The 23,670-nt window shown below is 48.9% G+C and overlaps 1 protein-coding gene across 1 annotated transcript in view; it reads right to left on the reverse strand.

The window, feature by feature from the left end:
• UNC13A (unc-13 homolog A) overlaps positions 1–11,507 on the reverse strand; it is a 49,946-nt gene extending 38,439 nt beyond the window's left edge. The window contains exons 1-8 of the mRNA XM_090290210.1: positions 11,471–11,507; positions 9,506–9,535; positions 8,786–8,885; positions 6,831–6,948; positions 5,376–5,499; positions 4,714–4,787; positions 3,821–3,875; positions 1,922–1,957 (exon numbers count right to left, since the gene is read on the reverse strand). Coding sequence (XP_090146336.1) covers positions 1,922–1,957; positions 3,821–3,875; positions 4,714–4,787; positions 5,376–5,499; positions 6,831–6,948; positions 8,786–8,885; positions 9,506–9,535; positions 11,471–11,507 — 574 coding nt within the window. The remainder of the gene's footprint in view (positions 1–1,921; positions 1,958–3,820; positions 3,876–4,713; positions 4,788–5,375; positions 5,500–6,830; positions 6,949–8,785; positions 8,886–9,505; positions 9,536–11,470) is intronic.
• Positions 11,508–23,670: the final 12,163 nt, after the last annotated feature.

A 23,670-nucleotide genomic window follows, 5' to 3' on the forward strand; every position in this document is an offset into this window, starting at 1 on the left:
ATCTACCTCAAAAAAGATTAGATCTTTAGGCTGGCACAACCACCACACACCTGGAATCCATCACTGAAAGGGACCAAGGTGGAGTTGCCAAACTTTAAGTGTTACATAAGAGCCAAAGGATGTTTTTAATTTGGTTTGTTTTCCTTAGTCAAAAGAAAACAGGGTTTCTTTCTTAGTAAAAAAAAAAAGATGGAATGATGTCTAGGGATGTTAGATTGTTGTAGGGCGGGAGAAACTATTTATTTGGAAAACAACATGGGCTGAAAATAGGGTGCTAAATAAAATAAATAAATAAACCCCTGGTTGGGTGGCCTATGACATCAATTTACTAGTGATTTTAAAAACTAAGGGGGTGGCTTGCTCTTTTTTATGCCTTGAAGTATTGCTCATTTCGCAGATGTTTGTCTATTTTTGTTTCTTTGTTATTTTAACCTTTTAATTCTTTTCCAGCTAATGTGTTTGTTTCTATATATTCAACAAATAGGTCCAAGTTTTTAAAATGTGGTAAAGTTTTAAAAACTAATTCATACTTCACCTAGAATGCTATTTGATTCGTTCCCTTGGTTATTTTGCCTTTAGAAAAACCCTAATTCTGTGATCCTGTAAAAGCCTGATGTGAGAGATCTGAAACCTGGATGATCCCCCTCGAAGCTCTGGACAATTTGTCAGTGTCGCCAAATTGCCCCTCGGACCAACTGGTTTTCTACCCAATCATCTGGGTCTTTGGCCAAATTGGCGTTCCTTTTACCAAATTGTTCTTGATCAAGCCAAGGTGTTTTCAACCAAGTCACATGAGGCTATGTGTGTTCACCCAATTATATGTATATTTTTTCTGACAAATTGTCCGTTTTTGAGGGCAAATTCCTTTTGAGTGTATTCTTTTTGTTTTTCATCCAGACTCTGCTTTTTATCAAATAGGTTTTGACCAAATTGCTGCTTTCAACTTTTAGACACTTGTGTCTGACAAAAGGGTCTGCTTTGGGCCCAATGGTCTTTGCTCTTCGCCCAGTTATCAGCTTTAGCCAAATTGGTTTTAACCAAAAACATCTTTGTTTTTGATGGTATTGTTTGCTTATGGCAAAATGGTTGTTACTAAGTATCATTTTTTGCCTAACGTCTACTCTGGTCAAATTGATTTCTGACTGACTTGTTTTTGACAAGTTGTTTGGATCAAAGCACATGTAAACAGTTTCCCTGATCCTAGAGGGAGTCAGGGAGTGGAATTTGTCCACCAGGGGACAGGTTGGGGTGGAGGAGCCCCCAGCTAGTGGAGGAAAGAGAAGGATGCAGATTCATATTCAGACTAAAGGACTGGATTTCTCTGGAAGAGGCAGGACATGGGAATAAGAAAACTCTTCCTTAGGGAGAGAAATGGGCATCCAATTTGGGGAAATGGCTTGTCTCCCTCCCCTAGGGGCAAATTGGAGGAAGATGTGTGTGAGGGGACTTTGGAGTGAGGTCTTGGAAATGCTATCTGCCTGGGGAACCCTGTCCTCTGCTCTGAGACCCTCTTTCTTTCCCACCCACCACCTTCTGAGTGACATTTCCAGGTGGAGGAGGAAGATGGGGAGACAAAAAGAGGAAGGAGTCACAGGAGAGGAGATGAGGTTATACAAGGGGAGCGGGAGGATAGGGGTCACAGTGCCTGGCTGGAGACAGGCAGGTCTCCCATCTAAATGCCCATCCCTCCCAGCTGAATCCTTTTGCCCCAGTGCCAGTGCCCACTCCCCACCAGACAGAGCAGGACCTCCAAGAGATGTTAATGGTCAGGGGGCAGGATGGCATGGAAGGGGTCTTGCCCTCTGGCGCCAATGTGCCAGCCACAGGCTCCTTGCTTCCCTGCATGGTGGGATGGGGGCCTCGGAGTTGCCAAGGCACCTACCTCCCCGTGGCCTCCCAGGATATCAAGCTGGGTACTTACTCTGCTGCTCACCCCAGCCAAAATAATTCCAGTTGCCTACAAAGAGAAGGGGCAGAGATAATAAAAGGGAGCAGGTGGGGGGTACATAGGAGGGGGACTCTGCCGTCCTCCTCATTTTCCCCATCTCCTCCCACCCAGGACCCCAATCGCCTCCTAATTTGAGAGTCTTTCCCCAAGTGTCACTTTAACCATTGACATTTGTCACACCTTCACTCACCACCCTGGGAGAAAGGCAGAATATCTTTGTTTCTTGAGGAGGCCACAGCTCAGGCAGGAAGCAAGAAAGTGGGCATTTAGGACAAAGTTTTCTCAGTTCTGAAGTCTGGGGGTGGCAGTCCCCACTCCCTTCCTCCCCTATCTCATGCATAAGGAAAGAAATATTGAACTGGAAATCCTAAATTTTGAAACAGCCTTGTTGGGTGGGTTTTTATTATTCTGTTCAATGTACAGGTGAAGAAACAGGGCTCAGAGAGGTGGGATGAGCAGCCTCAAGTCACACAGTCTCTGAGCTTCAGGGCCAGGAAGAAAACCACATCTCCCTTCATCTTTCCCAGTACCTGGCATTATGGGAAAATGCCTCGGACCAGAATCATGACTCCTCTGAGCCTTGGCTGACTCCTCCATGAAATGGGGGTGATGAACATTCCTAAGAGGACCTGGCGATAAATGCTGGGACTTGGGTGTCCATTCACAAATTGAACCCACTCTTCATTTCAGTCCACCTGCCCAGGTACTCTTCATCGCCTGCTCCTACCTCCACCTTGGCTGGCCTTTCCCCTACCACAATCTTCAATGACCCCATTCATGGGGGGAGGGGGCTTATAATTCCTTCTGGGCAGTGATGGCTTCCCTCCAGGCAGGGAAGTCAAGGGACTTTCTCAGTGACATACACCAAGTTAGGACAGAACAGGGTCCCCCAACTGCAGTTCCCTAGCAGCTCCCCCCACTAGACTCCCTCATCACCATTCTGGGCATATGGGGGGTGTGAAAAACAGGTACAAGGGAGACAGTGAGAGGAGGAAAGGGAGGAAAGGGGGATAAGGAAGAAGATGGAACAGGGGAAAGAAGTTGAAGTGCAGGGTGGGGACAAAGTGTCATGGGTTTGGGTTCTGCCCTGGGACTCTATGATCTGTCACTTCCTCCCCACTCCAGAGGACTCAGGAGGAACTTCTAGGAAAGAGACATCTCCTTGGTTCATGGAGAGCTGGTCTGGGTGCATATGAGTGTCCACAGGCCAAGGAACATAAACAATCTTGAAAACTTGAGCCCTGATGGAGGGGTAGTAGGCACAGGAATGTGATCATCAACAGTAATAACAGACACAGTACAGTGGGAATGATCTCAGACCTAGGTTCAAATCCTGGCTTTTCATCCTGCCAGGCATGTGACCTTGGGCAAGTTGCTTCTCCTCCTGGGCCTCAGTTTCTTCATCTAAGAAAACGGGCGAATGAAACAGCCTTTGTGCATTGTATGTGAGCCTCTTACATGTGTCGGCAGGATTGTCAGAGTCCGCCCACTCCTTCTGATGGTGGGCTGCTTGGGGGCCTGTGCCGGCCCCATGAAAGAGGTCCTCATCCAGGATTTGATTAATAGAATTAAAGAGTCTGCAAGATGTTTTTTTCAGCCTCTAGATGTTCCGGGCTCCCTCAAAATGAAGCGCTCTCAGATACACTGTTTCAGAGAGTGACTCCAATGATCAGAGAGGGACACTGCATGCCTGTGGCCACAGAGCAAGGCAGAACTCAAACCCAAGTCCCAGATCTCTTCTTTCTTCCTCCACACTGCAAGCAGATACTGTCCACTCTTAGGACCCATACCTCAGGAGAAGAGTTGACCTGTCACATACAACAGCCAGGGGGTGGGGAAGGGATGCCAAAGAAGGAATAGAGAGGTACTTACAACACTGGTTGCTGGGGACAGGCAGAGGCTTATCTTGTTCATCTTGGAATGAATACTGAGGGGAGGGAAGGAAAGAGGGCTCATCTCAGAGGGACCAGAAGCCAGAGGACCGGGATGGTCTTCTGTTGTGCCCCATTCTGACTCCCCCATGCCTCTCAAAACCTCTCCCTCTAGAGGAGAAAGATACAGATGTTCACAGAGGAAGAGAGATACATACAGGGAGACAGTGAGAAACAAATACAGAGAAAAAAAGAGACAGGGATGAGGGAATGAAACAGAGATGGGAGCGAAAGAGGAGGGAGAGAGAGACAGAGAGATGAGGTTGGACAAAAATTACTCACATGTGAGTATTGTCCCCTTGCTCTCCATCTCTCACTAAAGAGGTTGTTGTAGTCTTGCCCACTTTTTCTTCCCTGCCCTCACCTTTTAAAGACTGTATTCTGGGCCACATGGGGGGTCTTTACACTGGGGAGATACAGAGGTGAGAAGAAGAGGAAGGGGTGGAATGGAAGAATGGAGGTACAGGGGTTGAGGCTGGTGGGGGAAGAGAACTTTTAAGAAGGTCTGAAACTGTGACTTGAGGAATTGAGGGGTGTGGGGCAGAGAGAGGGTGTAACTGCTTCAGGGCCCCTGCATGTCCTTGAAGGTACTAGGCAAATGCAGAACTTGAATCCATTGAAATCGTCATTGCATTGTTAGTAGACTGTTCCTGGCTGACATTCTGCTTGGAGACTGGACCACATGCGTCACCGGTTTAGTCGGGTTAGGAAGAGTTAGAGACACAGATGTAGGGAAAGACAAGCAGGGAGAGAAACACAGACAGAGAGTGGAGGACATGGGGAAACAAAGAGAGACAGACACAGAAGAAAAGAGCCTGCCATGTCAATATTCACCTCATCCTGGTCCCGCATGGCATTCAGCTGCTCCAGCTTCTTGGCCCAGTAACGGGCCTCCTCCTCGGGAATGTCTGGAAGGGAAGTCCTGGCTGAGAGCCTGGACACCCCTGCCATCACCTCAGCATCCATCCAGTGCATCCTGCAGGCCTACTGGCACCCCTGATCTCTCCCTGCCCCAGCACTGCCTTGGGGATGGATGTAGAATGGGAGAGAAGATGTACCTTAGCATTACAGTAGTACGGGAGCCATGAGTTCTTGGAGGGATGATGTGGGAGAACCAAGCTGCTTCCAGGAAAGGTAGAAAGGCCTCTTTGTGTCTCTACCTTTGTTTATCTCTACTGTCTCCCTGTCTCTGTCTCTGTCTGTCTCTAATCTATCCCAGGCTCATACCGAAAGCTGAATTCCTCACCAAGGACCAGCCAGGACTGCTCAGACCTGCATCTCATGGGTCAAGAAGTATTTGCTTCCCACTGGTTACCTGTAGGAGCTGGAACATGCTCTGTACACAATAGGTGCACATATCAGCTGACTCGCGGAAACCAGAAAATCCTCTCCTCTGAGGAGGGGAAACCTTATCCTTAAAATGAGGGTCATATGGACCTGCCCAGGCCTGACCAATATCCTGGGACTGGGCAAGGGTCCTGCACCCCAAAACTCACCTAAGGGCAGCTCGAAGCGGGTGTCAAGGAGGATGCGGTGGAAGGTGGGGTCCTTGGTGCCACAGATTTCACTGTCCGCCATGATGACCTGGGAGTCCAGAGTCAGCCATTCTCCAGGGCCCTCCTGGGTATAGGTAGTGATGAAGACAGGGGTCAGGGTTCCAGGTGAGGTGAGGTGAGGTGGATCAGGTATCTGCTCCCACGAGTTGTCTCCCTCATCCCATCTCACCCCTGCCCCAAGAGTAAGGGCCATACCCCCACTTTACAGATGAGTAAACTGAGACTCAAAGGGAATGTCCCAGTCCAGGGCAACATGGGGATGTGTTCAGGGAACCCAGAATCAAGGATCCAGAGAGAGGACCCTGGGGAGTCAGCAGGGGTAGTTACACAACCACCCCTCATCCCTGAGGGCAGTTATGCAGCCCTAGTTTCATATAAAGGCTCTGATGCTCCCACAATCAAGTAAGGAAATTCCCCCCAAGTGAATGAATCAGTTCCCCTGGGTTCAGGGACATAAGCTTTTCAGCAGGTGGGGTCCACTCTAAACTTCAGTTTCTTTATCTCAAGCGAGAATGATGTTCTGTGGAATTTGCTTTTATAGCCCCAGGGAGAGGCTGGTAGGAGTGAAAGTAGTAGTCCAGGGTCCTCCTGTATCCAGGAGGGAGTTAGGGAGGGCTTCCTGGAGGATAGGACATGGGAGCTGAGCTTAGAAGGTGATAAAAGGGACACTGGAAGCCCAGGGAACAGCTATGTGAAGGTTCAGAGGCCTTCTTTTGGGTCTTTAAAGGGTGGAAATTGAGGTGTGGAGGGAGATAAGGTTGGCAATGTAAGTAGGTGCCATCGAGAAGGCCTCCCAAGGGAAATGTGGAGGGAGGGTAGGAAAGGGTGATGGGATAACAAGATGCTGCTGGGATGAGCATGGGGGAATGAAGTGGGGGGAGAAAAACCTAAGGCCAGGAGACCACAAGTTATTGTCTAGTACCTTCAGGGCTTGTGTGGCCTTCCTCCTGCACAAAATGTTGATTGCCCACAATATCCCTTCCCCTCTCTTCCATAAGAATACAGTTTTAGATTATATTTCTCAAACTCCCTTGCAGCTAGGTGAGGCCACATGACTAAGTTCTGGCCAATGGGATGTGAGTGAATTGCCAAGAGCAACATCCAGGTTTGGAGGGCAAACTCCATCCCTTGACACCTTTCCCTTCTTCGATGGAAATGCAAATGTAATGGTGATTCTCCAGCAGCCATCATGGGCCAGGAGGTGGAAGTGCATAAAAAGAAAGAGAAAATAAGATGGAAAGAGTTTAGACCCTGGTGACTTTGGAGCTGCCATTGTAGCCCCAGATGTCTACATTAACATTGTCAAGGGATGGAGATAGATGTCTATCTTGTTTAGGCCACTGGCCTCTCGGCCTCTCCCAGGCACTCCTCCCCAGCCCTCAGCCCATCACTCACTTCATTGGACTGGCGGATGGTCCGCAGGGGGATCCACACAGTGCCCACCATCGTGTCCCAGATGAGACCCTTGTTCCATACCTCCACTGTCAGCCCTAAATCTAGTCGGTTAATCTCACTGTGGAGAGAAAAGAGGGGGAAGGAAGGGGCAGGAGTAAGAGAATGGAGACTCAGAAAAGTCAGTTCACTCACCTTAGGACATACAGCCAACTGAAATTCAAACTCAGGCCTGAACAAGTCCTAGCCAGGAAGGTAACACAGTGATTCTTGTTTAACAGATGGGGAACTGAGGCCAGAGGGCTAACTTACATTGCTCAGCATCTCACAGCAGAAATAGGGTTCCAAGCTGGGATTGAAGGGGTGGGACAGATATCACCCCACTCCTACACCCCAACTTGCCTGGTGCCTCCTCAGACCCTCAAACCTCAAGAACACTAGCTAAGCAAAGAAGAAGCCTAGATACCTTTCGTAGCTCCCTGTTATTCCAGAATAAGGGCATTTGGGGTGCCTCCATCCTTCCCAGTGTCATCTCTACCCAACTGCATGGGGATACCCCTGAGCATATGAATGATCCTGAGCACTTTCCAGGCAGACCCCACACTAGACATAGGCAGATTTGGGGGTAAACTTTGGTTAATGTCCAATTCACTGAATTTACCAATTTGCCAAAGATTTATCTTAAGGAATGTTCTTGAATATATCTGTTGACTATAACCTGGTCATTCCATTACTGGCTTTCAGGGACCGTCTTGTCCCTCCTTTCTTAACATATTCCTGGGAATAGTAAGGCCAGCTCCTCCCTCCCTTCCCAAGATACTCCTCTGCTCCAGGATCATAACTGGGTTCTCTCATGGCCTTCATGACTGACAGTCCCCAGCCAGGCTCTGCTCAGGGGCAGAGGGCTGTTTGGGTCTAAATCCCAGCTCTTCCAGGTACAGGCTGTGTGACACTGAGCAGGTGGCTTAGCCTCTCTGGTTCTCTGTTTCCTCATCTGGAAAAGGAGGATTACAGTAGTACTCTCCCTCCCAGTGTTGTGGGTAAATTAATTTACTTAAAGCTTTAGCAGAGAGCATGACACATGTTGCCATCATCAGAGTAGGCAGGATGTAATATGAAGACCTGAATGGCTCTAGGTCAAGAAGAGGGTCCAGATCATGAATTCATTCAATGATTAGGCAAATTTGTATTGTGTGTCAGGTCCTGTGCTTGGCCTGGGGGTCAGAGGAGTGAGAGAGACCAATCAGGCCCTACCCTCCTGGAGCTCACAGTCTGGGGTCAGGGGCCATAAATATGTCTGTCCATAATTCACACAAATGACTAAAACAACAATTGGTAGCAAGGCCTGAAATTACTCTTCAATTGCAGCTCGGTAGTAGTGATCAGGGAGGGAACACAGTTGAGACAAGGATAAAAAGGAGCCAGCTGGGAAGGGCAGGGAGGGGGATAGAAGAGCAAGTACAAAGATCCTGGGGCAGGAACAAGCTGGCCATGTTGGAGGAACCTTGCAGAGGTGGCTGTGGCTGGGGCAGGTGAGCCAAGGAAGATGGAAGGAGATACTGGTCAGAGTCAAAAGGGCCAGGTCTCCTTGGGGGCTGTGGGGAGAAGTGTGGGTTTTGTTCTGAGGTTGATGAGCCACAGGCAAGTTTGGAGAATGAAAGGATGTGACTTGCAGTTTTAAAAATATCCCTCTGGCTGCCTGGAGAAGAACAGATTGAGAGGCAGATTGCAGCAGGAGGCCAGGGTGGAGGCTGGTGGCACTGGAGACTTGGCTGTTGGCATCAGAGATAAAGGGAAGTGACTGGATTTGGGAAGTGCTTTGGAGGCAAGGCTGACGGGTAGACATGGGGCAGATGGAGGAGGAATGGAAGTCCCAGAAGACACCCAGGTGTTTGGCTCTGCCCAGTGAGACCAGCAAGGTGCCAGGGATGAGGCTGCGCAGAACCAGTCAGACTCACAACATGAAATCCTGTTCCCAGCTGGGCTGGCTGCCCCGCACTGCGATGGTCGTGCTTTTGACATTCTGCACCTTCAGGGTCACGTATGTGTTGAATTTCTCTGTGGTGGTGAGAGCAGGGTTAGTGCAGATGCTCAGGCACTCCAGGTGCCCTTTCCTAAGCTCTGGACAACCTGCTGTGATCCCCCAGGTCCAGCACACTACTCTGCTTCTGTGTGTCCCTCCCACTCCCAGGCCAGCCCCCAGTGTTCCCCTTATGCCCAGTGCCACAGAGCACAAGGGAGGGGTCTTGGTGCAAGGACACATGGAATTTGGGGATGCCTAATCCTGCTGCATAAAAATAACTATGTCCAACAGCCTTGGTTTTTAGTTGGAAAGACCGAGGCCCAGACGGGAACAAAAGTGACTATAAGAAACTCCAACACCTCTCTGAGCCTCACTTTCCCCACCTGGAGCCTGATTTAAGAGTCCCCACCCTATCTCTCAGGATCCTGGGAAGGGCTATTGGCTCAGGGGGAGCCCCACTCACTGAGGGGTTTTCAGGGGATGGCTGAGGAGACTGCTGGGACCACAGGCCATGTCTGACACTCTCCATGATGCTTAGCAGACACACAGCCCAAGTCCCCAAACAATGGCTCAGACTCCCTTCCTGGTCTCTCCAAGAGATGAATAGACAAATAGACAGACAACATAGGACAGGACAGGCATAGAGGCCACTTACCTTGGGCACCATCAAACTTGGCTTTTTTGACTGTGGAAAGAGACAGAGATGGGGAAGGGAAATAGGGAAAGAGGTGGGGAGGAGAGGGACAGAAGAAGAGAGGGAGAAAGAGAGAGAGAGAGAGAGAGAGAGAGAGAGAGAGAGAGAGAGAGAGAGAGAGAGAGAACACCAAAACAGAGACATAGCAAGAGAGACACAGAAGGGAGATACAGAACAAAACAGAGAGGACAGAGGCAAAGACAGAGAACAAAAGAGACAGATGCAGAGACCAAATAGGAAAAAACATAACAACAATATAAAGACAGAAGTGAAATTAGAGACAGAGACAGAGACAAGGAGAGGAGGGAAAATTAGGAGAGCAGGGAGGCAGGGTGAGAGGGAGAGAGAGAAGTCATCAGACAGATGAACAGAGGCAGACCTGGCAGTGGAAGAAATATGGACCTTGGGAATAATCCCTGCCCCTCCTCCCTCCATATCAAGTCTCCCTGAAGCTTCTCCCCTCCATCTATGCCTTTACCTTCAATTGAACAAGATTCAAAAGGAGCTGGCAAGGTGGCAGAAAAAAAAACCTCTCACAGGAAGCCCTCCAGGATTGCCACAGAGGGAAGAGGACAGTTGGGGAGGAGGAGAGGGGGAAGAGAGGAGAAATATTCTCCAATGATCCCATCCCCCTGTTAAGCTAGTGAGATTTCTCCTCCAATTGTCCAGCTCAGTCTGTTCTACCAAACACTCCCAAGGTTTGGGGTTCAATATTCAAAAAGGACTAGAGCAGGTAGAACACGACATCCCTGTCCTGGCCAGGGAGTTGTCAGAGCTTGTCCGGTCCCACTTGCCTGTGAAAGGTACAACCCGCATATATGTCAGGGTCCAGTCTATTCAGATTTCACATAACCCACAGCCCTAATGATTCAAAGCAATTTTACTCTTCCCTGGCTTTTCTCACAGGATATTAAACTTTCACTTTCAGCATCTCTTACGCCCTGCAGCTGCCCCCAACATCTTTCTCCACCATTCACTCCACCTCCACCTAAAGCAGCAGTTCTCAATCTGTGGGTTACAATCCCTTTGGGGGTAGAACAACCCTTTCACAGGGTCGCCTAAGACCATCGGAAAACACATATATAATTACATATTGTTTTTGTGATTAATCACTATGCTTTAGTTATGGTTGGGGGTCACTACAACATGAGAAACTGTATTAAAGGGTCGTGGCATTAGGAAGGTTGAGAATCACTGACCTAAAGTCTTTTACCAAATGGAGCCCTCTCTACTTCTTTTCACATTTCTGCTACCTTTTAAATTTTCAAATGAATGTTTTTGATTAGGCAATACATACACATTTTACAAAATCAAACTAATCCAAAAATTATACAATGAGAATAAGGCTCTTTCTACCACAAGCCTTCCTCTCCCTCCCAAGTACAATCAACATTACCAGGTACTAGAGACAGAGTCTGGTGTCAGCAATCATGAGCACAGGTGCATTATTTTATTTCCTACACAAATAGAATTCTACACCCTCTGTAGACCTTTGTGTTTTTCAGTATGTTTTTAAGAGTGTGTGCAAGAAAGTTGGAGGACAAATTTCTAGTAACAGAATTGTGGTTCATTCTTTCTTCTCTTTTGAGAGCCAAGTTTGGCCTTTTTCTGGGCAAATGCCACAGTCTCCCACCTTGCTCATATCTCTGTCCCTATCATATGAATTTCTGTCATGCAAAAGCAGCTGAATGGAGCCAGTGAAGAGAGAATTCCCATGAAAGGAGGTAAGTGGAGTCGTTCTAAATACTTGTCAGTAAATATTGTTTGTTCCTGTTGGAGGGTAGGGGTGCTGCGGTGGCAGGATTGACTCACAGAAGTACTGAGTGAACTCCCCAGAGCTGCAGAGTGAGAGGGGGCACGAGTGCCTTCCTATGCCTCTGAAAGACCCAGACTTCAAACGCAAATAATTGGGCATCCTACCCTCACCCCCACCGGGGTATGGGTTTGAGAGGTAGAGTGGCATGGAGTCCTTGGCTGGGTGTTGGGAGGGGTGGAGTCAGGTTCAGTTGACCACGCTGTATAGCCCTAGGCTTCCATCTCTGTCTCACTCTGATTCAGTCTATCCCTGTTGTTCTAGATTCGGCTGTGTGAGTATGTGTGTGTGTCTGTCTGTCTCCTTCTGTATGCCCCTGAATGTTCTGTCGTGGCCCACCTCTTACACCCAGCCCACATGGAGCCCACCCCCTAGCTCCTCACCCCTGTGGTGGAGAGAGGCTCAGGGTCACTTAGGACCGTGTGCACCAGAAGCTCAGGCCTCTCTCCTTGGGGGAGCTCCAGCTCGCAAACCTGATGACTCTGAAGAGAGCGGGTGCAGGGGCAGAGAGGGGAGGGAGAATCATGGGAGAGATACACAAGGGGACTGGGAAAGGCTCACACAAAGAGGGACTTACACAGGGAAGAGAGGGAAAGAAGGAAGGAGGGGGGTGGAGATAACAAGTCATGAAAGTCAGAGACAGAGACAGAAAGAGAGAGACATGTAGATTTCCACTAGGGAGGGCAGGTAGGGGAGAGAACTGGCAGAGTTGGGAAAGAAGAGTTGGACAGAGGAAGCTGAGGGGAGTGAGAGGCCCTGCGCGGACTGAGGGGCTGACTGGGGTCTAGCCTGACCCTGACCTGCGCCCCACCCTGCAGCTCCCACCGTGTCTCCTTTTCACTGATAGGGACAGGGCTCAGAGAGGAGGCCAGTCGTCCTGGGTCTGCCCCCCATTTTCTGCTGGTGGGGGGTTTGTGGTGTGTGGTGTCTCTCCCTGTCTCCCTCCTCACATTCTGTTTCTCTCCACTCCTGTCATTTTCTTTCTGTCTCCTCCCTCCCGTTCTCCTTTTGTCTCTCTCTTGTCCCCATTCCTTCCCCCTACCCACTTTCCTGCTCCCTAAGCCCCTGAGGGCCAGAGGGCCAGAGGACAGTGGGCTTAGTTGGGGTCCACCAGCAGTGGGAGACCGCGGGAGGGATCCAGCTCTGAAAGCAGAGGCCAGGCCCAGGCCCCCAGGCCCCTCAGGGAGCCTAGCATAAAGATATCAATATATGCTCCTCATGGGTACTCAGAGAAAGGAGGGGGGACTCAGGGCTCAGAAAGGAAAGGGGGATCAGGGAAGGGGGAATAGAGTGGGGAGAACTAACGGGGCAGGAAGCTCATAGCAGGGTATGGGATAGGGGGAGGAGGGGAGGGCACTAAGGGAAGTGGGCTCCAGGAGCTGGAGGAGACTGGCGGCCGGGGAGAAGACTCCGGAAGTGGGAGGGGCATGGAGGGGCGGGTAATATCTGGAAAGCGGGTAGGGAAGGGGGCTAGGAGGAAGGAGGGGGCTCAGGGAGGGGCCGATAGGGCTCACAAAAGCCACTATGTCTCTTTCGCCCCCTCCCGCTCCCCACCGTCTTCCTGTCAGTAAATGATCCCGAGACATCCTCGCCTTCACCACTGCCACATCCCCCCGCCTTCGCCAGGCAATGGGGTCACTGGGGCGGAAGCACCACCTCTCCCCCGCAAGTTCCTTCCTGGTCACACGCATGAAGCTATTTATAACAAGGGCGCAAGGGCGTGGGCAACGGGACCGCTGGGAGTGGTGGGTGAGGGCAACGTCTACTGCTGGCTCCTCTGACCTGCTGGCGAGAGACACTGCGGGAGACACCTCATCAGGCGGGATCAGCAGCCTGTGTCTCAAGCCACCACGGTCCCTGGGGGTCCCATCGGTGCTGACAGATTAATGTGGTTGCACAAGCCAATACTGGCTACGACAGAATCAGTGGAGTCAGGAGCAGGGGCTTGGGATTCCCATAGGCGCTGTCAGGCCCTGGACCTCAGTTTCTCCATCTGGGAAATAGGGAGAGGTAGAGCTAGCTGGTCTCCCTTTCTCCCCCTCTAGTCTTCCCTTTTCTTCCTCTCTCTCTCCCCTTTCTTCTTCATCATTATTAGGATCAGCATTATTATACTATCATTACTACTACTATTATTAATAGTATCATTACTATTTTTATTTGGTTTGGTTTTGAATGTGCCCCTGGCCTGGAAGGCCCTTGATTCTAATTTAGGTGGACTAGGGTGTTGAAACAGTTGGTCCATAACCTGCCAGGCCTGGGGTGGAGGTGGGGAGTAGAGGTTTCCTGCCCTTAGGAGACGGGGCTCAATGCTCCCTCCTCTACAGGACATGCTTACCAGGCGTCAGAAGATACTACAAGGGGTGAAGTTTGAGGGGATGGAAACCTAGAGAATTCTGAAATAAACTGGAATGTTTGGTAGTTTCATATGGGATGTTGATGGTGGACATGAGCTCTGTGATAAAGATAATGGCCCTGGTGGTTTTGCATCTGGCAAAGAGAACTCTTCACATACCAAAGACAGAAACAAGCCAGAGCCTCCGATTTAAAAAAAAAAAAAAAAAAAGCCTTGACAGGGATTTCTGTCTCTTCTTTACCAAGTACCACTTAGAACTAAGCCTGGCCTATAGCAGGTGCTCATTAAATAGTGTTAAATGAGGAAATGACGTCATTTATTTTCCCCCTACTCCTGCAGTGATACCTGGCCCAGCGACGCAGGCGGCAGGCGCTGCCCAAAAAGATTTGAAACTCTTGAAGCGCTCGCTGCCGCTGTCCACGGTGCTGAACCCTTCGTCTCCACCCTAGCTATTCACGAGTTGACGTCGTCCTCCATGTGCTGTCAACAATGTTGAATTCGCCATCCTGTGTACTTCCAAAGAACTTGGCATCTCTGCTGCCACCTGTGTACTCCTGAGCCCTCTTCAGGCCTGAGAATGCAATGAGCTCTCAGGAAATATCTTACACCCATGGGCCCCCTTCAATAAAGCTTTTAGGCCCCATTAATAAAAACAGCATCATTGATTTTTTTTCCTGCCTTTGGTTCACACTTAATGAACCTTTCCACAGAAAAAGCTTTGTGCCAATGGCTCTGTGTGCTTCATCTCACTGGAGAGTTCCAGTAAACCTAGGCTGTAGGAGCTATTAGTGTGCCCACTTTACAGATGGGCACATTGAGGAATGAAGAGGGTATGCGACTTGCCAGGAAGTGGTGGACTTAGGGATTCTAATCCACACATGCTGGACTCAGAATGCCGTGGTTGGTACCTCACAGAGAAAGCCCATTCATTCTTTGTGGAAGGAAAGTGAGGTGCAGGTTGTGAGAACAGCTAAGATTACAGCCCTGAAGATTAATCAGAGCCAATACTGCAGGGCATCCTATGAGGATGGTGACAGCAAAGACACAGATTCACTCCCCTCCTGCCTGGGTGGTATCAGAAATGAGGCAGCCAGGGCAGAGGGATTCGTGAAGGCTTTCTGGGAGAGGGGCTGGAGAATAGCCATGATAAATGGGGAGATCATGATATGTCTGTTTACTGAGTGGATGAAGAAATTAGGCAATCCCAAGACAGATTCTCACCCCATGGAAGAGACCTGGGTGTCTCCCAGGTCTTGGAGGCTGAGAGGAGGCTCAATCTTTACCCTCCACTCCCAGTAGGCTGTGGAGTTAGGCAGCTACAACTCTTGACTCCGTGGCACTAGGCAAGTCATTGACCCTCCCTGAGCCTCAGTTTTCCTCATCAGTGAAATGGCTTGCTGTGTGGATTAATTAGGGCAATGAGCACAAAAGTCTTCAACATTGCTTGTAGAATGCTGTATAATGGTGCTTCTTGACATTATTATTAGTTTTGAGGAAAGCTCATCCTTATAAACACTTGCTAATTTGTACATAAAATTAATTCATGAAATATTTATGGATCCTTTAAGACAATGAATGGCCTGGCAAAATGCCAGGAGGCACATAGAAGGGTCTAGGACTGAATCCACACTACCACAATTTTGCATGTTTTTCCTTCCCTTCTTCTTAGCCTCCCCATCTTCTGAGACAAGGCAACTGGTGGTGGGGATATCAGAGCAGGCTTCCCAGAGGAAGAGAGCCCTGAATGCCCCTGCTCCAAGGCTCCCTCAGCCCTTCCTTTTCATTCCCACTCTAACCCCACCAACATGAGGCCAGGAGTAGGGCTAGGTACCAGGAACAGTGTCTGGAACATAGTAGGTGCTCAATTAATGCTTGCTGAGTAAATATATGAATGATTACATGAAGGAATCAGGTGATGTTCTTGGCATTAGCAGTCTCAGGACTCTGTTAAGACCTAGCAAGTGAATGAGAGGCATGGGGGGGGAGTGCAGGCAGCAGTGGGACTCCAAATAAAAAATGAGAGAGGGCAGAGGCAAGGCCTATACAGGGTGGTCTCCCATGTGCTGGTGTGAGGTAAGCCTGCATTATGTGTGTTTGCATGTGTATTTACTTGTGTTACCAGGGCAGGCAGGTGTGTGTACATGGTTGTATATGTGCATTTGTGGAGGGATATGTACTGTATCCCAATGCAGGTGAGGGTCTACACATATGTGCTTGGGAGGAGGGTGTGACTACATATGGAACATACTGTTAGGTACCTGTGAGCTTGCAGGTGATGTGTCAGGTAGAAACACACATTGGTGTGTGATACAGTTTTATAGCATGTGTATTTATCTACTTGCATGCATGTATGTACTTGTTAGAACTACATACATACATAGCCACATGTCTGTATGCATCATCATTCACCTGTTCAAAGGGGCTGCTTTGCGTGTTCAGGCAAGTGTTGTCATGTGTTCACACATAGCTTGGCATGTGATTATGAATACATATGTGTGGTTCTTATAGATTTGGGGCCTTAGCATGTATATATGGGTATGTGCCTACATGTTAGGGCATAAGCAGATTTTTATGAGAAATGGATATTGTGAACATGCATCAAACACATGTGGATATGTGTATGTGAATGTACAGACACACACATATTGCAGGGACTATGTCTGTGGCAGCAGACTGTTCCCGTATACATGTGTGTGTGTGTATTCACACGAGCCTGTAAACATGCACATTTGTCCATGTGTGCAGTCACAGGCAGGTCATTTTCATGGTGCCTTGGTGGATCTTGAGCATTTCTGGCTATGAAAGTGCTGTCAGCTCATGTGTGTGCTGGTGTTGGTACACGTGGGAGGGCCCCTGGTTGGGTGGTTAGGTATTTCCTCAACCCCAAGGATAAGCTCAGACCCATGGAAAGCCCTCCTAGCCCAGCTCCACTGTTGCCCTGCATTCTCTTCCCTCCCATTCTCTCCCTCCACTATCCTGACTTCACCAGGTTCCCCCACTCCCTCCTAGCATTTCCCCCTCTTCCCACTTCTCCTAGTTTCCCCCTCAGCCTCCCCTAGCTTCATACAGCTCCCCTTACACCTCAGGGTTTCACCCATCCCACCTCACAGGCAGCCTTGCCTCTCCCAGCGCCCTCCCCTCCACTCTGCTGGTGACAGAATCATCCAACACAATTCTTCCCCCAGGTATCTGTTTCCGGAAGCCTCGCCCTTCTTACGCCCCCCTCCTTCACACCACCTTCGTATCCCAGCCTCCTGTTTGCGTCAGAGTTAAGGGTGAGATTCTCTTTCTCCTGCCCAACTAGGCAAACCTTCCAGAAGAACTGAACTTGGAGGATATGAGGCAGGATGAGATGGGAGTGGGAAGAGCAGAGTCAGTCAGGAACACCCACATAGGCCCCCTCCTCCAGTGCCAGCCTTCCACCCTCCTCACCGCCACCCCACCTCCCCACAAGTGCTAAGCAACTTAGAAGAGGGTAGAGGCCAGTAGGGAACTGGGATCTTCACCTCCCCTTCTCCTTAGGCCTAGTCCGTGGAAGTTGCATGGGGGCTCCACTCTACTTCTCCACTCCCCTAACTCCATAGGCCAAGAGCTGGATGAGTAGAATTTTGATCTTGGGAGCCCTCTGCCAGCTCCAGCCCCGCCCGTCAGGAACGAGCTCAGGGAAAGGGGGCCCCTGTCCCTTTAAGAACACCCGCGTCCACGCCAGCCCAGCCCCGAGCGATCGGTACACTGAAAGCGCCAAGGAGGGGAGCTGGAGGGCGGGGCTAGGTTTGTGAATGGAGCTGCGGAGGGGGAGGGGTAGAAGGGGGAGGGGCGGCGGGTATGGTTCCATGCTCCCTTGCCTGCCCACTCAGGTCTAGGCCGCGGCTGCGGTTCAGCTGTGTCTCTCACGAAGGCACAAAATGACACACATATACACATGCACACTCCCCGCTGCCTAAGGTCTCTTGAAGCCTGACATCTCAGACTTGGCTGACACACCTCTTCCCCCACCCCAGCCTTCTTGAAGGGAGTAGGTGTGAGGGAGGCGGACCCCAGTCTTTAAAACCCAAGATTTAGACCTCTATAAGCCTGGTACGCATGTTCGCTACCACCCTGCCGCCCAAGGTCTCCCGAAACCTGACTTCTCAGGAGCGCCTGGGACGCCTGGGTCCTGGAGGCCTGGCTTCTCCGCTACCCCAGCCCTCTGAGGAGGGAATGACCATGCCCCTCCTGAGTCTCTCCCTCCTCCACTCCAATGCAGAGCGTAGGCCTGGGCGTGGGCCTCGATACAGATGGCGTTTTGGCCCCAAAATAGCTCCATCCTCCTCTCCTTCCCTCCCTTAGACACAAAGTGGGTGAGACGAGGAACGGCCGGGAGGGGTGCAGGGGGCACTGCATCTCCAAGAGATCGGCTCCCTGCAGAGAAGGCCAAATACGTGTTTCAAAGTGCTGGATGGGGCAGGGAGCCAGGGAGGCCTTCAGCCGATCCCCGCAACCCCCAACTCAGGAAGCTAAAGAGTTAATTGAAAAAGCGCCTTTTAAGACCCCCCAACCACAGACCTCTCAGGACTTGGGGAGGGGTCTCCCCAGCCCCTTCACAGTCACTCTCCATATCCAGGGCTAAAGGATTACTAGAGCTCGATGTTGTCCTAATGGCCGAGCCCCCAGTACCCAAAACCTACAAGATCAGGGCTTGAAGACCCCTCCCCCTGCACTCCTCTTCGAATTCCGAACTCAATCTGCCTCCATGAGGATACGAAGCCCAGCCCACAGCATAGGACTCCTTCCAAGTACCCCGTAGGATTCATTCGAACTATGCAGCTCAGCCCCTTCCACACGGACCCCCTAATAACCTGGTCTACACAGATGCCCCAGTCTAGACCGTTTCCAGATCTCTGCTGTTGTCCACACGGGCCTCCGCGTGCAGCCATGTCCACACGACCCCGAGCAGCTGCCACCAGGACCCTTCTGAGACCCCAGCTGCGTCTACACTGATCAGCAGCCTGTCGCGTCTACAAGAGCTACCCCTTCAAAAGTCCAGCCGCGTGTACTCTACTCAACCGCCCCCCCTCCCGCCCCCGCCCCAGGAGCCCAGCCGCATCCCCACGGACCCCGAAGGCAGTCGAGTCCATACTGGTCCCTGCCCCGCAGCCTCGTCTCTTACCTCCAACGCAAAGTAGAGACATGTCTCTAGGGTCGCCGGCGAACCGGCACCGTCAGGTGGGGCTCAGAGGCCACTGGGCTGGTGCATGGCTAGGACTGCCGACGGCGCTCGGCTCACGCCGGTGCCAGGGCCCCGCCGCCAGCCATCTTGGTTCAGCACTGGGGGCGCGGACAGTTCCTGACGTAGCGTTGACGTGAGGCCCACGGGCGGAGCCCAGGGGACGCCTGATGCTGCGGGAGCGCCACCGGCTGGGGCTCCAAAGGCTCCGGAAGGGAGGTCCTTTAAAGGGCCTGAGCCAGATGCTCCCCAACCAGAGCTATAAAGGGCGGCTGCCTCCACGCACTTTCGCTTCTGGTTCTCCTCTTTCCTTGAGTCTGTAAGAAACAAGAACATAGTGACTCCCAAACCAGTAGAAAATCATTAGTAACAAAGGGCAAATGTAATTAGAGGGTCTTAAGGGACATCCTGAAGGGGGAAAGATAGTCATCACCAGACAAAGGGAAAATGGGAGAAGGCAGTTGACCGTAGTAACATATTTACAAATCACAATAGGAGCATTTAGATAATCGCGTTAGATTGTAACTCCAGAGTAACCAGTAATGGAGAAACGGGGGAGAAGGAGGGGGAAGGGGGAGCTAACTGTGTTAGGGGGAGCTAATTGCATTACTATAAAACCAGTTTTCTTCATCTATTTGGTGCTCACATTCTTCTGGCTGAGGGTGCGCCTGACTCTGCAGACTCGTGAATAAACGCCTCGCTTTGCTGCTCAAGTCCTGTGTCCCGGTTTTTATTGTGAGCATTTCTCACAATTCGTTCTGTGGTTTCGCTGTATTCCTCTGTCTATGTCTCTGTCTCTTTGACTCTGTTTCTCTATTTCTTTGTCTCCCTGGGTCCCTGGGTCCCTCTGAATCTTTGTCTCCATGTCCTTCTCCATCCCTTGTCTCCCTCCTAGTCTCTTTCTGGCCAGTCTCTCTGTGTCTTTGCCATGGCCTAAGTCTCTCTCTCTCAGTATCTCTATTTCACTCTCTCTAAGCTACTCAGCCTGTGAATCTTTGTGAGGGCTTAGACTGGAGCCCATCCTTCACTCCCTTGTGGAACTGGAAAACTCCTATTCATCCATCAGTGCCCAGTTTGAAAATACCCTCCACCGGGAAGCCTTCCCTGATTCCCCCAAACTGAGCCTTTACTTTCTGGACGCCCCAAGACTCCAGCTCTTCCACTGGTTGGGCCCTGACCCTGGCACAGCTCTGCTCACCACTCCACCCCACACATCTAGCTGGGCAGTTCCACATGGGCTAGTGCCCTGAAAACCTGTTTGCTATGTATCTCCAGTGCCTAGAACAGTGCCAGAGGTCCTGGGTGTAATAGATACATTTTTTACTGCCATATTCCTTTGAATATGGTTGGTTATCTATTCTCCAGTTGGTGGACATTAAGATTATTTCCACTTTCATGGCCAGGTGGCTTAATTGGTTGGAGCGTCGTCCATACACCAAAAGGTTGCGGGTTCAATTCCCGGTCAGGGCACATGCCTAGGTTGTGGGTTTGGTCCCCTGTCGGGGCATACATGAGAGGCAGCCGATCAATGTTTCTCTCTAAAATCAATAAATATATCCTCAGGTGAGGATTAAAAATAAGATTGGTTCCCTTTGGGTTTGTTACAGCCAAAGATTTTATGACCATGGTGAACATGGGTAAGGTTGGATGATCATAGGACACCCACATACTGAGCTTTGCGAGATGACATCAAATTGCTTTCCCATGTTGCTTCAGCAGTTTACATTAAAACATTCAGTTGCTCCACCTCCTTGCTAACACTTTGAGTTGTCCAGATTTTTGAATTGTGCCAAAGTGGAAGGGATGAAGTGGTGCCTCATTTTGGTTTTGATTTACTTACTGATTATTCATGAGGTAGAGCTTTTAATGTGATTATTGGTTTCTTCTTTGGGTGAAGTACCTCCTCAAGTCTTTTTTTCCATTTTTAAAATTTGACTAATTGATTTTGTAGTTATTTATCCATATTAGATACAAATCCAATATGGTTTTATGTTGGTTTTATGTGTGTTGCAAAAAAAATCTTCAATTTTGTGGCTTATTTTGTTCTACTTATGGTGTCATTTTGTGATCAGAAGCTCTTAATTTTTTAAATAACCATTTTATTGTGGTAATTTTAATTTTGTTTTTGTTTTAAGATTTTATTTATTTTCTAGAGAGAGGGGAAGGGAGGAAGAGAGGGAGAGAAACACTGATATGTGAGAGAAACATCGATTGGTTTTTCTCGCAGGCCCCAGACCAGGGACCTGGCCCGCAACTCAGGCATGTGCTCTGACTGGAAATCAAACCTGCTACCTTTGGGTTTGTAGGCCAGCGCTCAACCCACTGAGCCACACCAGCCAGGGCTGCTGTGGAAAATGTTTAGATATACAGAAAAGTTACAGAATTACATAACTGTAAAGGGATAGAGCACTCCTGTAAAACCTTCACCCAGCTTCCCCAAATGTTTATATCATACATGGGGTTACTGCGTACATATGTCAAAATGAAAACGTTAACATAAACACTTATTATCAACTAGATAGCAGACTTTATACTTCACCAGGGTTTCATCTTTCTAGTCTAGGATCCAATCCAGATCCTACATTGCATTTAGTCATTTTATTTCCTTCTCCCCACACTCTGTGATTTTCTTAGTCTTTCCTTATTTTTCATCACTTTGACACTTTTGAAGAGTACTGGTCAGGTATTTTGTGGAAAGTCCCTTGATTTTAATTTACCTGATATTTTCTTATTAGACTGAGGTGATTGGGTTTGTGGGGAAGATCACAGAGATGGGGTTACCTTCATGTCACATCATACCAGAGGTCCCTGATGCCCACATGATATCACAGGTGATGTTAACTTTGATCACCTAAGGTGCTGCCTGCCAGGTTTACCCACTGAAAGTTACTATTCTTTTCCTTGCTCCACTCTGTTTCTTATAAGCAAATTGCTAAACCCAGCTCACCTTCAAGGAGAAAGAATTATGCTCCACCTCCTGGAACAGGAGTTTCTACAAAGCTCTTAATGTTAAATTTATTTTCTTTTTATTGCTGTAAAATACACATAACCAAATTTATTTTAACCATTTAAAATATTTATTTATTTATTAGAGAGAAGGAAAGGAGGGGAGAAAGAGAGGGAGAAAAACATTGATCAGTTGTCTGTTGCACATGCCCCTGATGGGGGACTGAGCCTGCAACCCAGGCATGTGCCCTGACTGGGAATTGAACTTGTGACCTTTCGCTTTGTGGGATGATGCTCAACCAACTGAGCCATGCTGACCTGGGACCATTTTAAAGTGCACAGTTCAGTGGCATTTAGTGTTACGTTTTTGTCCACAAGAAGGGAAGAGTTGAGTGGACCCGTTCAAAGCCTTTATTAAGAGATGATCAGGCAGATGGGCTGAGTCTGAATAAACTACAGCACAAAGAGAAGGGATGGAGGGATTTTTAAGGGCATGGAGCAGACTCTTAGCAGGATGGGTCACCCTGCTGGTTGGCTACAGAGTCCAGGGTATAGGTCTTTGCAAAAGAACAATGTTCTCTGATTAGGGATGGCTGTCGGGAGACTTATGGTCCTTGTTTCCAGGAAATGATTAAGGGAGAGGGGAAGGGGCAATGGGGGTGTAACTAGTTCTCAGCAGGATGCCAGCAGCTATGTCTTAGCCACCTCTGTTAATAGGGAACCTTGTGATCCGGTGCATGGCTGGTGATGCAGACCCTCTTTGTTTCAGCACAGGTGGTGGCTCAGGTCCTCCAACTCCCAGTACATTCTAACATTTCATACATTTAAACCTTGTGCAATCACAACTTCGATGTAATACTAAAACACTTCCCCATACCTCCCACCCCAGCCTCTGGCCACCACTAATCTGCTTTCTGTCTCTGGATTTAATATAAAATTCTTCAACTTGACCAATCTTTTCCTTTGTACTGCACACACTGTGTTTTGTTTAGGAAGTCTTACTTTTCCCAGCTTCATAAAGATACTCTCATAGCACCTTCTACATTTTTAGAGTTGTTATTTACAATCAAATCTTGACCTCTTTTGGAACAGATTTGGGAATGTGGAGTGAGATAAAATCCAATTGTATTTTTTTTTTCATATGGACAATCCATTGTCAATACCCTTTAAGGAAACTGTCACAAGCAAGTTTTCATACATGTGTACTTAACAATGGGCACAGACCGACTAAAATGTGTGTAGGACTGCAGATGTCTACCCCATCTGGGGGTCTGTTCTGGCTCTCTCTTCTGACCCAGGCCATCTCTCCCTGTTATGAAGCTTTATACAGTCTTTGCTATTTGCTAATCATGTCAGTCACTCCATTTGTCCTCCTCCAGGAGTGTGCAGGTTGTTCTTCCACTTTTTCTAAGTTTGTTGGGTTCCATGGAGAAACCTGTTTGAGACTTTGATTGGAATTGCACTGAATTTATAAACCAAAAGGGAAAATCAGTGTCTTTTGTGATATTGAATCTTCCAAAGTGCAAATACAATGAATCCTTCCGTTTATTTTTCAGTGAAGCTTACAACTCTCTCATAAAACTCTTGCATGCTTTTGTATGGTAGATTTATTTCTAAATGCTTTGCATATTTTATGCTCTGGATAAATGGCTTTTTTAAAGATTACATTTTTAAAAATCTGTTGCAGAAGCATAGAATGCAATTGGCTCCAGCACCTAACAAGATTTCTCAACTTTTACAAACCCATAATTATATCTGCAGATCCTTTGATATCATCCATTGTATCCAGTGGATGTCATCTGAAAATA

This window comes from Furipterus horrens, unplaced genomic scaffold (assembly GCF_987537825.1).
Source record: "Furipterus horrens unplaced genomic scaffold, mFurHor1.1.pri manual_scaffold_10, whole genome shotgun sequence".
NCBI lineage: Eukaryota > Metazoa > Chordata > Mammalia > Chiroptera > Furipteridae > Furipterus > Furipterus horrens.